The sequence below is a fragment of the Arachis ipaensis genome, chromosome B9 (assembly GCF_059453495.1).
Source record: "Arachis ipaensis isolate K30076 ecotype BB chromosome B9, ASM5945349v1, whole genome shotgun sequence".
Taxonomy (NCBI): domain Eukaryota; kingdom Viridiplantae; phylum Streptophyta; class Magnoliopsida; order Fabales; family Fabaceae; genus Arachis; species Arachis ipaensis.
In genome coordinates, this window is record NC_142444.1 from 159,353,698 (window position 1) to 159,368,946 (window position 15,249).

The 15,249-nt window shown below is 30.2% G+C and overlaps 1 protein-coding gene across 1 annotated transcript; it reads left to right on the top strand.

The window, feature by feature from the left end:
- The first annotated feature begins 5,186 nt into the window (after window positions 1-5,186).
- Window positions 5,187-9,767, top strand: TCX2 (TESMIN/TSO1-like CXC 2). The gene is made up of 10 exons (XM_016320630.3): window positions 5,187-5,377; window positions 6,165-6,325; window positions 6,462-7,143; window positions 7,608-8,038; window positions 8,149-8,223; window positions 8,392-8,572; window positions 8,659-8,754; window positions 8,831-8,897; window positions 9,008-9,155; window positions 9,235-9,767. Exons 1-10 carry the CDS (start codon window positions 5,321-5,323, stop codon window positions 9,578-9,580), a joined length of 2,244 nt encoding a protein of 747 aa, XP_016176116.1. The 5' UTR covers window positions 5,187-5,320; the 3' UTR covers window positions 9,581-9,767.
- Window positions 9,768-15,249: the final 5,482 nt, after the last annotated feature.

Below are 15,249 nucleotides of genomic sequence, written 5' to 3' on the forward strand. Positions count from 1 at the left end.
TTCAATATTTTTGGTCTGGATTATGGGCCATTATAAAACGAGCATTCCAAAGCCCAAGTGCTACTTCTTTTAAATCCAAGCTTTAGTCCATTTGTGACAATAAAAAAGGCCTAGATCCATTATAACTAGAACAAAATTGCAAACAGGAATTTATGGAAATTTTTACTAACAATTCTTTTTTAATCTGCAAATTAGGTATATTGAAAGTTGAAACAATTTATTAAAGCTGCGTTTGGGTTATTGAATATTACTTCAACACTCAAATCTTGTTACTTGTGCATGATAAACATTGTAAAGTTAGGGTAGGAGAATAATTTACAAATCTTGATAAAGAGGAGGGAAAATTAAAAATAAAAATATATAAAAGCAAAAGCAATGAAGCACGTACCGACAATGATAAATTATAGGAAAATAGTAATTTGTTTCGTAGCTATTACGAAATGAATTGGCCCGAAATGTTCCTTCGGATAGCAAATTAAAGCACAAAATATAACTTTCTGTAAACGAAGATTGCAGGGATTAAAATAGTGGTACTTAGGACATGAAGACATACTTGTTTAAATCCAGTGGAAGAAACTTGAATTCGGATGAAGACAGATTATCTTGGAAAGTTCGTTAGCAACGTGGCATATATGGAAATAATAAAGTGATTCTATTAATTTATGGGTTCACACATACCACAGCCCCTTAATTATTAGATACTTGTTACAAATATTACATTTCAACCTCATACATAATATAGTACACTCCTTTTTTTTTTTTTTTCTTTAGCTCTGACATTTTCCCTCTGTAATATTGACTTTTCCTTTGTGGCACTATTGCAAGTTTCAACAAACAAAGTAAAGTACTAAAAGAGAAAGTGTAGAGAGAAGACTTTGGTTTCATAAGTAAAAATCTACATTTTTCAGTCAAATGTTTTTGTTATATTGTCTATGAGGTTTGTGAGTGGCTAAAAAATTTTGATATGGAAGTAAAATGAGTGATATACTTTAATATGGTAATTTTTGGTGTTTTTTAAAATTGTGGGAGTATACAAATCGGACCCTTCAATTTGTGTTTAAAAAGTTGAAAAAAATTTAGAGTACACAACTCGGACCATGCAAGTTCATAAAAGTTGGCTTCACAAATCGCATGGTCCGATTTGCAGCTGATGGAATTTGAAATCTGAAACGTGGAATTTGGACCCTCCGTTTTTCTTGTTCTGGATAACTTTTTTTTTTTACATTTTGAGGGACATAACTCGCAAGATCTGAGTTCTACTTCCTCTAATCCCACAACGAGGTGAAGCATCCCTCCTCTCTGTACGCGAGTTCAACACTTTCTTTACTTCCATATTCAAATCAAAAAACGTTTGTGAGTCTTATTATCATTTTTGCATAGTAGCACTTTATAATTTGGTAAAAATTTTATACGCAATTAATTTTATGTGAAATTAATAATTAAAAGATATAAAATAACAATTTAATCAAATCTATTATTAAATCATTTAACGATTCTATTATGCGTATCTTGTGAGAAAAATCCATATAAGAAACTTCATGGAAAAATATGTATGATGCAAAACAAAATAAAGAAGGCTCCAAATTAAACAAGCTTGCATTATCCATTCATGTATATATGATAATTGACAAGCTTCTAAAATTCTCAATGCAATAATAATAATGGCTAATATATACAACTACATGCAGTCATGCATCATGTCACAAAATTAAAGCATGACGCTCCTTACCAACCTCTCCTTGATCTTTGATCATCATGTATACATTTATTTTATTTTAAGGATTATTGTGTCCTTTCTATTGTTGATATCTATAACAAACAGCATCCAAAAATTAATTAAGAAATTATATTATATATAGTGATGAAGCAAGTCACCCCGGCCCCTTAATTAATTGGTCTCTTTATTATAATATATAGTCAACTGCGTTATATTTTGTCAATCCGGAATTTCTGACACTTGCTCTCCACGGTGCCTCAAAATAAGAAATTAAATTAGTGATGGAAGTTCAATTACTTTAAATTTATTTATTCATGGTCTTATATTATTAGGAATGTATTTAGATGGAGCCAGCTCTGTGGCACGTGACTGACAAATAAAAATAAACATGTTAGGGAAATAGAAGACACCATGATGAACTTCCCTTCCCAGGGAATGTGGGTAGGACTTGGACTTCGGATTTTGGAGCATGGAAAGGAAAATAAACTAGGATGGGAGTAGTTATAATCTTGACCGTCCATTATTTTCATGTAATATTGTATTTATTAATGTGGGTAGGGATAATAATAAGTCACGCGACTCGGCATGTACCTTTTAATGAATGAATTTACAATTTCACATAAACACTTAAGGGACCACCTGCCCTAGTTAAAGGTCCGGGACCCTTTTCATTTGTTTGGTGCCCTAACTTTGGAAATGACGGAATCCTTGGTTTTGGGGTTAGGGGCACGTACACATCATCAATATCAACATCGTTTTATTTACCTCTATTCTTTTGGTTTGAGTATATTGGTAGAGTTAGAAATTTTACCTTTAATAATAATGTAAAACTATATATTATAACGTCTTGACTCTTGAGTGTGAGTGGGTCCTTCTTCATACCAAATTATTAGAAGTTTTTCAAATTCGCGGAGCGCCAAGACCGGAAACTAAAAAGGCTTAGTCATCCCAAAACTTTAATGGCGTGCCTTTTGCTTTTTTGTTAACACAAATAAAGGAGCAAATCCAATAAATAATTTTATTGAATTATCACCGTTTCATAAAAAAAAAATTGTTTTGGATGAGTTATTTTGGTTTTTATTTTATTTTATTTTGTTTTATGTATTATAATACATAGGGATGTACATAGCCCGACCCGGCCCCAAACACATTAGGGACTAATTTAGTGTGATTTCATCGGATTTATGGTTGGGTAAAGTTCTTAAAAATAAATCCGGTCATTATTTCGGGTCGGGTCCGGGCCATAACTCGGGTCACCCGAACTTAGCTCGGTGGCCTGGTCATCATACACAATTAATATTTTGTGTTATTAGTGATGAATGATGGCTATTCTTATATGAAATTTAAATATTATAAACCTTAATATTTTGTGCTATTAGTCATTATAAGATTATAAGTTAATGTTTTATGTTTAAAATGCATAAGACTTTAGACTAATGCATAATATTGTGTTATTTGTATTGATTTAAATATTTAGTGTTATTAGGCAATATTAGTATTGATTATGGTTATGCTTTAATTTTAGAGAATGGTTGATTCTTGTTATATTTTTTTAAGTAAATTTTACTATGTGAATTGTGAAATAACGATTGGAAATTAGATAATATTTACATGCTAAAGACCCGATTTTCACTCAGTTTTCATCCAGTTTTCACCCGGCCCAAAAATACATAAATTTTATTGGGTCTAAGATCGAGTTAGGATCTAAAAATTAGGTCCGATCTATATTTTGGATCGGATTTAGATTAAGCCAAACCCAATGTGTTCTCACCATGTACACCCTTAATAATACACATAAGAAAGAAAGTAAGACCCAAAGTATGCATTGTGCATATATATATGATGATCTTTATTATTCTAAAATCTAATTAAACAAATTAAGTAGAAACGTGTATGTGAAGTAATAATGTATATGTAATTAAATGTTATTAATTATATCATCACGAATTGCATGGAGTATGGATTCTGAATCACTAGCCATATAGTAATATAGTATGACATAAATAACATTTGTCACCGTGCCTCTTCAAATTTATTTTGGTTTGTTGAAAAAGGCAAGCATCATTATATTGAGGACCAACAATATTAATGAATGTTATCAATCTTTGGGATGCTCTAGTAATTTGATGCTTAAAAATCTTTCTCTCAGCTCGCTAGAGTATCAAATAATTATTGGATGCTCTATGCTAATCAACAAGTAAATGAACAAATAAAAACGTGCCCATAACATCGAAAGTATACACACCAAGCAAGCAAGGAATAAAAATTAAAAGTAAATAACCACTAAAAAAAAAGAAATCCAGAAAGAGGAGTTCTTAATTTTTATATTTAAAATTAAAATGTGAAAAGAAGTAAACTGCACCGCAAAGGCTGAGAATATTCTCAACTGATGCGTTATTATTATAGTATTATTATTTTCTAAGAATGTATGATTTTTGCTATCAACATTTTTGAGATATCTAAAAATATTTACAGAAAAATCTTGATATAAAAACAATTAAAGTATTAACATATTTTATATTAAATAATTCAATCACACATATAAATCATTTAATAATTTTTAGGTACCATCTTTGTGTCTAATTTGCTTTGAAGTTGGGGTCCAATTAATGTTAAGAAATGTCACAAATCATAAGAAGGGTGATGTTACAATATACTACTATTAGTTAATAGTTATAAGAGTTGAATTTTAATGTACTCTAAATATAAATAGTCTTATATGATTATTTAATTAAATATATTATAAGAATTATTTTATATAGTCAATATATGAAAATAAAAATTCATAGTTATAAATTATAATTGAGTGTGGATATGCAAAAAAATATAATTAAGAATATATACTTATTTGAGTGTTTACAGAATTTTTGATTGGTAATTTTAATTCTCAATAAATTTTTATTCTCTAAAAATCTTTGAGAATTATTTTTACCGGACAAATTTGTCTTTAAATTGCTTTAAATAAATTGTTTCATATGTGTTGACCGATGAATAAATATTTTTATAATAAATTTTATTATAAGATATTGTTAAACAGAGATAATTTTTTAGCATTTTTTGAGAATAAAAATTGATTGAGAATCAAAGTGTCTGATCTAAAATTCTTTAGGTATTAATTTGGATATTTATTCTATAATTAATGATATTAAATTTGTGATTTGTAACAACTACAATAATAAGGAATTAATCCAGAATCAATAATTGAGGATTAGTGTTTAGTAGATGTTTAACATTGATCCCCAATAAAAAAGGAAAGATACTAGACTAGTAAGTAAGTAGTAACCTAAATCCGTAATAGTAGTAGGATTAGTTAATCAAAGAAGGTGGACCACAAAAAAAAAAACAAGCAGTAAAAACAAAGAAAGAAAGTAGCAAAAGGGAAAAGGAAAAGAAAAAACACAGCTGTGAAGAGGAGTGATTGTTTTTATTATTTATTTATTTATTTATTATTTTATTATTTATTATGAACGATAACAAATCCCGCCTTACCCTCTTCACTTGAATTCTCATTCTTCTTCTTCTTCTTCTTCTTCTTCTCTCCGAAAATGGAGTGACCGAGTGAGAGCATTGTTGTAATGCTCTTTCCTATATCACTCTCTGCAAATGGACACTCCCGACAGGGCCACCACCACCAACAACCTCAATCCCCCCAAATTTGAGGTTCTTCTTCTTCTTCCTCTGTCTCTGCATGTGCTTTTTCTTTTTGTAAAAAAATTATTTTGGAAGCTCCATCTTTTCTTTTTTGAAACTCTGGTGAGGTCTTTCTTGACCAGCTTCCTTGTTATGAGCTTCAGTGTTGCAGATCTCTCTGCTTCTTCCTTGGTTCTCGTGTTTTCTACACTGTTCTACGCTTCCTACCCCCCCGCTCCCCCTTTTTGGCAATTTGCAATCATTGGAGTTTGACTTTTTCACTCCCAGAGCTACAATTGAATTTTTTCTCTTTTTTTTTCTGTAAAATTCAGGCATTTTGTTAAATTTAATTTATTTTCAATTGGATTTGTAAAACAACAAAACCAGTATAATTTTTCCCAGTAGCAAGTCAAATTAATTTTCCAAATTTTCAAACTTGTGAAGTAAAGTATATTCTGGTCTAAATTTTTAGTCTTTATTTATTTAGAAAATCTTCTCAGCTTTGAAATTAATAATTCAACATCATTTTGTGTCCTTGAAAGAGTTAATATAATTTTGGCCTTCATTTCTGCCATCATGCATTCCATGTGTTTACACAATTACACTTATATTCTTAATTATGATTTGATTTGCACTTGTGCATTTCCTGTGAGATCCGGTATTTTAAGTAATTATTTATTATTTGAAAAAGAAAATGAAATGATTAATCTACATGGTTTTGCCATGCAACACGAGATGAACTTACTTGTTGCTTGTGTAGAAGAAATTTTCCTTTAATTCATCAGTTTAATCATATATGTGTGCTTACTATGTGCAGGATTCACCGGTATTTAACTTTCTCAATAGTCTATCTCCTATAAAGCCAGTTAAATCTGTTCACATTACCCAGACCTTCAGTTCAATTAGCTTTTCATCCCCTCCATCGGTTTTCACATCACCCCATGTCAACTCTAACAAGGAATCCAGATTCCTGAGGAGGTAATTGTAGCTTATGTTTTCTTATCATTTCTTTTTCCTGCTTTCTTTTTTTTTTCTTGATAATTGCATGTTAAATTTGTCCATACAGATGTTTTACTAGCCTGTTGTTTTACAGTTCTCTATTATTTGTTTGTAGGCATAACCTTTTAGACACATCAAAGCCAAAGGTTACATCTGAGGATGAAAATCAAACTGGTTCAGGTGAACAGGCTCTTACAGATTCAACTCATGCACGTAATAACTCAAGGGAGTTAGAGAAAAATGCTGATAAAGGAACTTCCATAGGGGATGCCTCAATTGAGCCAGCCAGTGAACAAGCAAAGTTTTCAATCGAGCTGCCACAGACCTTAAAGTATGAGTCTGGTAGCCCTGGATATGATCCTATACTTTGTGGTGATGAGGCTAATACACTTCTGTCATTGCCTTCTTCTGAGGCAGCACCAGATGTTGCCTGCAGTCATGAATCCTCTAAAAAGAATTTGGTGGAGGGTGAACTGCATCTCCACGGAATATGTCAGACTGAGCCGAAAATTGATGGCACCGAGTGTGATTGGGATAATTTAATTAATAATGCATCTGATATGTTAATTTTTAGTTCTCCAAACGTCTCAGAAGCTTTTAAGGATCTAATGAATAAACAATTGGACCCTTCTGGACGTATAATGCACATTGTCAATCAAGTTGCTTCTGGATCAGGACATGAAAATGAAGATCATCCTCCCAAACCAGGACTAGCTTCAGACACACAATACACACAGGAAAATATTGCTAATGTTGCTTTGGTGGCTAGCAATCCATGTGAGAAAATGGATGATGAGGTAGGAAACCGTATCTATTTGATTTATGGTAAATTATGTGTGTGAAGACACTACTTTCATGCACATTGGTGTAGTTTTCGATGATGAGTTGATCTGAATGGCATGATTTATTGTTTATTGTTCATGCATGCTCGTTTGCTATCACCATATGTATATGTATAATAGGGTTCTTCACCATATGTATATGATTTTACCATGTTTGTGTGTGTGCATTCATGTTATTAAATCATATTTGCATTCATTTCTACATTTTGATAGGTTAACAATTACAGTTAAAATTGTTGTTTGTATGTTTTTGGTTTATATTGAAATTGTATCCACAATAAGAAGAATGTATCACCTTGGTTTGCTGTCTCTTTTGTGGTTTATAAATATCTGATGAGTTAGAATATTTTCTTTTTACTTGTTATGTAAATATGTTGAACAAAGCAATGATCCCAAAAGTTCCTTGTGTTTGTGTTCAGCATGTTTATGTTATACACCGTGGTATACGGAGGCGCTGTCTAGACTTTGAGATGGCCAGCGTTCGCAGAAATAACTCAGATGGCAATTCAAATTCAAGTTCCAATGCAACAAAGTCTGATGAGAGGAATACTGGTGGTGATTCAAGGAGGTGCTTTTTGCCGGGAATTGGTTTACACTTGAATGCGCTTGCAACTTTGAAGGAGCACCGTGGCATGAAAAATGAAAAGTCTTCTTCTGGAAGACAACTTAACATTCCCAGCTCCACTTCTTCCTTGTTACCGCAAGAACATCATCTATTATTGCTACCTGCATCCTCTGAAAGAGATATGGAGCTGCCAGAGAATGAGGTTCAGCCTGTCGAAGATTGTAGTCAGTCATTATCTCTCATGGCCGTTGAAGAATTCAATCAGAATAGCCCCAAAAAGAAAAGGTGGAGTTGCTGATTACCTAATCTTCTGCTATATAATCTTCATATCTCCTTTATATTTTAGTTTCCTTGAACTTGAATCATAAGTCTGAGGCCAAAAGCTGGATTTGCAGGCGGAAGGTGGAAACAGCTGGAGAAAGTGAGTCTTGCAAACGGTGTAATTGTAAGAAATCAAAATGTTTGAAGCTGTAAGTTCAAGTACATGCTCCTTTAATCTCTTTGGGTGCAGCAAAGATATTTTACATGCTGTGATGAGCCTAGTAAATTGATATTGGTTATCTATGTTTTGCGTGTTATCTATTATTCTTAGTATCCTTCTTAGTTCTTTCTTAAAATTCTCTTCACTCTTTGCTCAGTTATTGCGAGTGCTTTGCTGCTGGAGTCTACTGTATAGAACCTTGCTCTTGTCAAGATTGCTTCAATAAACCTATTCATGAAGATACTGTTCTTCAAACTCGCAAGCAGATTGAGTCGCGTAACCCGCTTGCATTTGCTCCCAAAGTCATCAGAAGTTCTGATTCTGTTTCTGAAATTGCGGTCAGCAAAACTAAAATCAACATTATTTTATCATTATTCAAATTTTCGCCCCATTTTACCCATATTAAATATATCCTTTTTTGCAGGATGATCCAAACAAAACTCCAGCTTCGGCACGACACAAAAGAGGATGTAATTGCAAGAAATCAAGCTGCCTAAAGAAATATTGTGAATGTTATCAGGTATTTTCCGTTTCTATATCATTTGTGCCTCCTATTTCAGTTATAATACGAGTTAAATGTTGGTTTTCTTTCAAAGGGTGGTGTTGGTTGCTCCATTAGCTGTAGATGCGAAGGCTGCAAGAACGCATTCGGTAGAAAGGATGGTAAGTCTTCTGTTAGGTTGCAAATGATTGGGGTAACATGTTAGTCAATATCATCAACTTGCTGTTTCAATGTCTGACCTGCATAGATATCAATTCCTTCCTATATTCAGGTTCTGCAGGAATAGATGCTGAGGCAGAAGAAGAGACAGAAGCATCGGAAAAGGGCGAGGTGGAAAAGGCTTTGCAGAAAACTGAAATTCAGAATATTGAAGAAAATCAGAATTCTGCTCTTCAAGCAACACCATTACGGCTTTCCAGGTTTGATATGCTCTTTCTGTCAGCTGTGATGATAAAAATTAATTTCCATTATTGATCTTAATTCATTATAATGTGACAGACCATTGCTTCCATTGCCCTTCTCATCGAAGGGAAAGCCGCCTAGATCTTTTATTGCTACGATCTCTGGTTCTGCATTGATTGCCAGCCAAAAGCTTGGTAAACCAAATATTCTTAGGCCTCAAGTTAAGTTAGAAAAGCCTCATCAAACTGTAGCAGATGATGAAATGATGGACATTATCCAAGGTGATAGCTCTCCTATCGCTTGCATAAAAACCTCTTCTCCCAATGGCAAAAGGATTTCCTCTCCTAATTGTGAACTTGGATCATCTCCAACTCGCAGAGGTGGCAGGAAGTTGATATTACACTCCATCCCTTCTTTTCCTTCCCTCACTCATCACCATTAGAATGTGAATCTTGTCTCTTGCTGTGTTAGAATCTTGTCTCTTGCGGTTGAAGCTACGCTTAGGCCTATGTACATTGTTGAGCTTCCTTTTACTCTCGTAATAATATGTACCGTCGAGTCCATAATGTACAACTAAGTTCATTTGTATTAGATTTAATTTTAATTAATGTTGGAGCTTGATTGTCCAATATTCTATTTTTCCCTTGATCATTAACTGCTAAGTTCTTGGTCATCTCCCATAAAACCTTTTTCTAAAGCTGTTATATTCTGCCCTCAAAGTAGAAGCAGCACCAAATCAAATTATGCTCCCAATAGCTTACATACCTTTCGCTTTCAAATCTATGCATGTGTAATGTTTGGTTGGAGACTCTAGAATTTATCAGCATACAGAGAAGCAATAAAACAGACAAGAAATAAATAACCAAAAAATATGTCTTCTCTTCCTACGTTATCTCTGGTATTGTCATCCACGACTAGTGGAATCAAACACTACTTCATTTCTTATAGTTTTTTGAGTGATTTGTCAATAATTCTGATGACGTCTGCCATGAATTTCATTTCTTTTCAGCTAAATATTTCAAATATTAGAAAGGAAGCTAATCAATCATTCTTATGCACTAAATTGTTATCCAACTCTATTTCATTGTTCTTGAAAAGGTTCAAAGTAGACCGAAATCAAAGGTCCAAACACACCACACTTGCCAAATAAACTGAATATGAGTCCTTGAAGTTGAAATCAAGTTCTTGTTTTTTGAAACCTATGAGAGATCACTTATTAGTTGAGTTGCTGATAATAGAGATGATTAAATAAAAGGAAAAGTTTAGGGGCCAGCAACTTTGTTAAATTCTGGCCAGCATGTAACCAGCAAAGAACTTAACTCTTGGCTGATGAATTGTCCCATCACAATTGGAGGTGGTAGGTGTTGGTCCGAACTTTGTAGTTCCAAGTTTGTCAAGGATATCATTTAATCCATGTTGCATATTTATTCCCCAACACCTAATGATAGTAATTGGTTAATCCATTAACTTCATAGATTTATTAGTAATTGGTTGATTATGTGTAGTTGTTCCTTAAAGTAACCGCTACTTGCTCTTAATTACCTGTGTCATCAAATCTTTTCATTCCCTGGACAAATCAACAACTTAAGAAAGCACCTTGGAGTCAGCAAAAAATGAATGACAAATTAACATATTTGATAGTACCATGACATCTTGACATTGAAGAATCCTCATCAAGAAGTACTTTTTTTTGTTTTTTTTGTTTTTGGGGGGTGCGTAAAGACTAAAGTGGGCCTAAGCCCGAAATCAGTATATTCAAAAGGCTGTGTCTGCCGACTTGATAGTGAAAAAGTCAAAAGATCCACGTTTTCAGGTACTTGTAAGTCTCATATTCATAAACTAATCTTTGATGGTTGATGAATTGAACACTGAGCAGACAGATAGGCAGCACACACAATCTTTTATAGAGAAACTTGGCTACATAATGAAAACTACGGAGGTGACTCGTGGTAATCATTTGAAAGGTTTTTATGGTCCTCGTTCTAGACTTCTAGTTTCTTTCAATGGGTCCTTATTCCTTAATCCGAAACCAATTTTTTATTTTTTTTATATATTAAACCACTCTTCCACCTTAATCCATGACAACAATAAAAACGTCTCACGAACCACAAATTTAGTCCAACAGAATACACAAATTAAATTATAATTTAGTCTTTATCTTATCTTATAGTTATCTTTATTTTTATCTATATCTTATCTTTATCTACTTTTATCTTTCATAGGCCAATACTCTATATATACTTAGTTTTACCTTCATAGTTTACAATTTATTCAATCAACAATCAATAAAATTTCTTCATCTTTTTCTTTCACAATTCTTTTATTTTCTTATTCTTTCACAATTTTATTATGGTATCACAATTTTATTATTATACAATAATATTATGTATACACAAAAAATATTTCAATCACTAAAATCAACTATTATATATAAAATATAATATTATTTGTACATCGAAATCGGTCACTACGTATTTATATACAAATATATACGTAATTTAATTTATTTTAATATTTATTTTGTATTTTAATGTATATTTTATTCTGATAATTAATTTTAATATTTATCTAATATAAAAATATGTATTTAAAATTTCATACAAGTTATTATATTATTATAAATAAATTTATTTATTTGTCTATTATAGATTTAATTATTCTATTATGATATGTTTAATTTTAGTGAGCGATTATTAAATAAAAAAATAAGTTAATATATAAATATATAATAACTAATTTTATAACTGATTTTTAGTTACATGAAGTGTTTTGTTCTTTTTTATATTGTTTAGTTGAGTTGATGAATACATTCTACATAAATGCACGGAGAAATGTCTTTTTTTTCCCCCTTACTATGCATGGATAAATATCTATGTGTGTTTAGACTTTAGAGTCAATATTGGTAAATTAAAGAAATAAAATATGGTAGTGAGCTTAGTTACGGTGTATCTGATAGATATCGATAGACAGAAAACTACAATGAAAATGAATTTATCACTATACTCACGTACATTCTTATAATTTATACTATATATTAATCCTCAAATAACTAATTACGATATTAGATATTAGTTCGTATATCTTTTGCATGAGATCTTAAGATCAAAACATAGTCTCTATAGAATATTATTTGAATGTCTTTCTTGATAAGCAAGCTGTACTCTTTTATAGACAAACATTATTTGAATCACTTTCTTACACACTTGAATATAAATATTTTCTTTCTTTTTTTAAACTTGTTATTACTCCTGTTCATTTTTAAAACTAAAAAGTAGTAAGCTATGATGAAACATTGTGTGTGTATGTTGGTGCACGTGAGAGGTCATGGGAACTGAAAAAAGGTAATTAATAATTCAAATATTGAGTTCCCTTTTTGTTCTTAATTCCTGGCTTTACAGTTTATAATAGCGTAATGGGAAATGTTACCATCATTCTCCCAAACATGAACCTTTTTGCTCATCAATAGAAGAAATGGATTTATTTCTGATCTTATACTTATAACATAGCAACTTTTCAGAGATGGGCACACTTAACTTCAAGTTCAACTAGAAAACGAAAAACCAATCTGATCATTCAAAAAAAAAAAAAAAAAAAAGAGAGAGAGAAAATGGGACCATATAGCGTGACCTTACCATAAAGGCTTTGTGTGTGTGCGTGGTTGGTGGGGGTTGTGCTGCTAGCTAAGGAATTCAAGTGACAAATAACAAGAGAATCTAAATTATATGTGTGTGTAAGGGACTAAGGGGTGTGTGTAGAAGTTTATAGATAAGTCACATTCATCTTTTCTACGGAGCCAATAATGTTGGAGAGAGGGAGGAAGATCACATCATGTGGTGGGTCGGTGATATGGCAAGTGTTGTCTTAAAAGAATGGTACCTTTGTTTGGGAGTAACATCAACATTCACAAAACAAGAAATTAGGAGTTTACAATTCACAACTACTTGCTCCTCATTTAATTATATATAGTCTATGTACTCTTTTGTTCCTTCTTCAAAGCTCAATAGCTATGGACAATAATGAAATATAAAAATTTTAGGGGCAACAATTTTTGTATATTGTGGCTAGCATTTAATTAAAAGTGAGTGATTTCTCACTATTGGATATAATCTCACAACATTAAAAAGACTATTAATAGCCAATTGATAGTTACAAAATACAAAAATTGCTGACCCTAACACTCTTCAACAAAATATATACACATGCACTTGTATACTACTCATCATACTCACATATAAAAAATTCTTAATTACTTTCTCTATTAAATTATAATTCTTTTATCGATTTATAGTCGAATAACAAGTTATTAATGAACATTCATAATAAAGTCATTTTAGTGTATGTAAATAATTGAAAAAAGTAAATTATTTTAATTATTTATTTGAGAGTATCTAATTAAGAATAACAGATCACATATAGTTGCATGGCAAATAAAAAAACATTGATTAAAAATTTTATTAATTTTATTAATAATATATACTATTTGTAGAGTTTAATTTTGATGTATTGTTAGTGTAAAATATTTTACATAATCATATATACTTATATCAGTTTTTTTATAAAAAAATGGTTATTTTTACCATGTACTTGTAAAACAATTAAATTCTTATTTTTAAACTCAAAAATATTGGGCAACTTTAATTTAAATAGCAAAAATAACAAAAGTGTGATTATCACACATTTTGTAAGACGTGAAGTTTATTTATGTTATGTATATAAGCAACTGAATTAAAGGAAAAATAGGAGGGATAACATTTCTTTTTCCCTTATTATGTTCAAGGAGCCGGTGGAAACCTTATTAATTAAGTTTAGTGAACAAGTTCGTGAACTAATTGTTTTCGATTAATAAAATTGCTTATATTCCTCTCATTTATAACTTTTAAAAAATTTTATCTTTAATTTATTTTAAATTTTTTTGTATTAACTAATGTTAACTTTATCTATTTAAAAAAAAATAAATTATTTTTTATAAAAATACCCTTTAATAAAAATTTTATTTTTTTTTGTCATTAAATTTTACTTAATAAAATATTTTTTAATAAAATATTTTTTTAAAAATTAATAATTAAATTATTTTTTTTTAAGATATCCTTCAATAATTTTTTAATTATTAAATTATAATTTTATCAAAATTTTGTTAACAATTATTTTTATATTTTACTATTAATTTTTAGATATCAATATATATTATTTTAATATTAAATAAAATTTTTTTACTATTGTTAATATGTATAACAATTAATATATATTTATATTGAAAAATAATCTTACTAAGATTTTTTATTTAATGTTAAAATAATATATATTAATATCAAAAATTTAATAATAAAATATAAAAAAAATATTAACAAAAATTGTGGTAAAATTATAATTTAATAATTAAAAAATTATTGAAGGATATCTTAGAAAAAAAATTAATTATTAAATTTTTTAAAAAATATTTTAGTAAAATATAATTTAATCAATTAAAAATAATTTATTAAAGAGTATTTTGGTAAGCAAAATTTAATGATAAAAAATAAAATTTTTGTTAAAGAATATTTTTATAAAAAATAATTTGTTTTTTTTTTTGAAAAATAGATAAAGTTAACATTAATTAACACAAAAAATTTAAAACAGATTAAATTTTTTTTTTTAAATTATAAGAAAAAAGAATATACATTTTATAAATAAAGAGGAGAAATATGTAGTTTTAGTATCTAACAAGTGAGAAAAATGGTATTTTCTCAACAAATAATTAATAGAGTTAATAACAATGACAACATATTTGAAAAAACAAAAAAAAAAGGGGGAATGAATAGGCAATTTGGCACATGATGAATGGCCCCCACTTTTTTACGTGGGTAGGAAAATGCATGGTCAAGATACCCTTAATTAGGTCATGTGCATGTGCCCATCATTAAATCGAAGGAAGGAGGAAATGCATGCCCACCCTAAGTTATTTCGTTTTTAGCAGCTAATCACATGCCCAATATTTGACTCTCTTTTTTTCCAAAAATATATATAAGTATTTTTTTTTTTAGAAGTTTAATTTTGATAAACTAATAAAAAAAATATTTTATACAGTTATATAATTATATTCGTATTGTTTGATGATTATTCACGTAATCAATG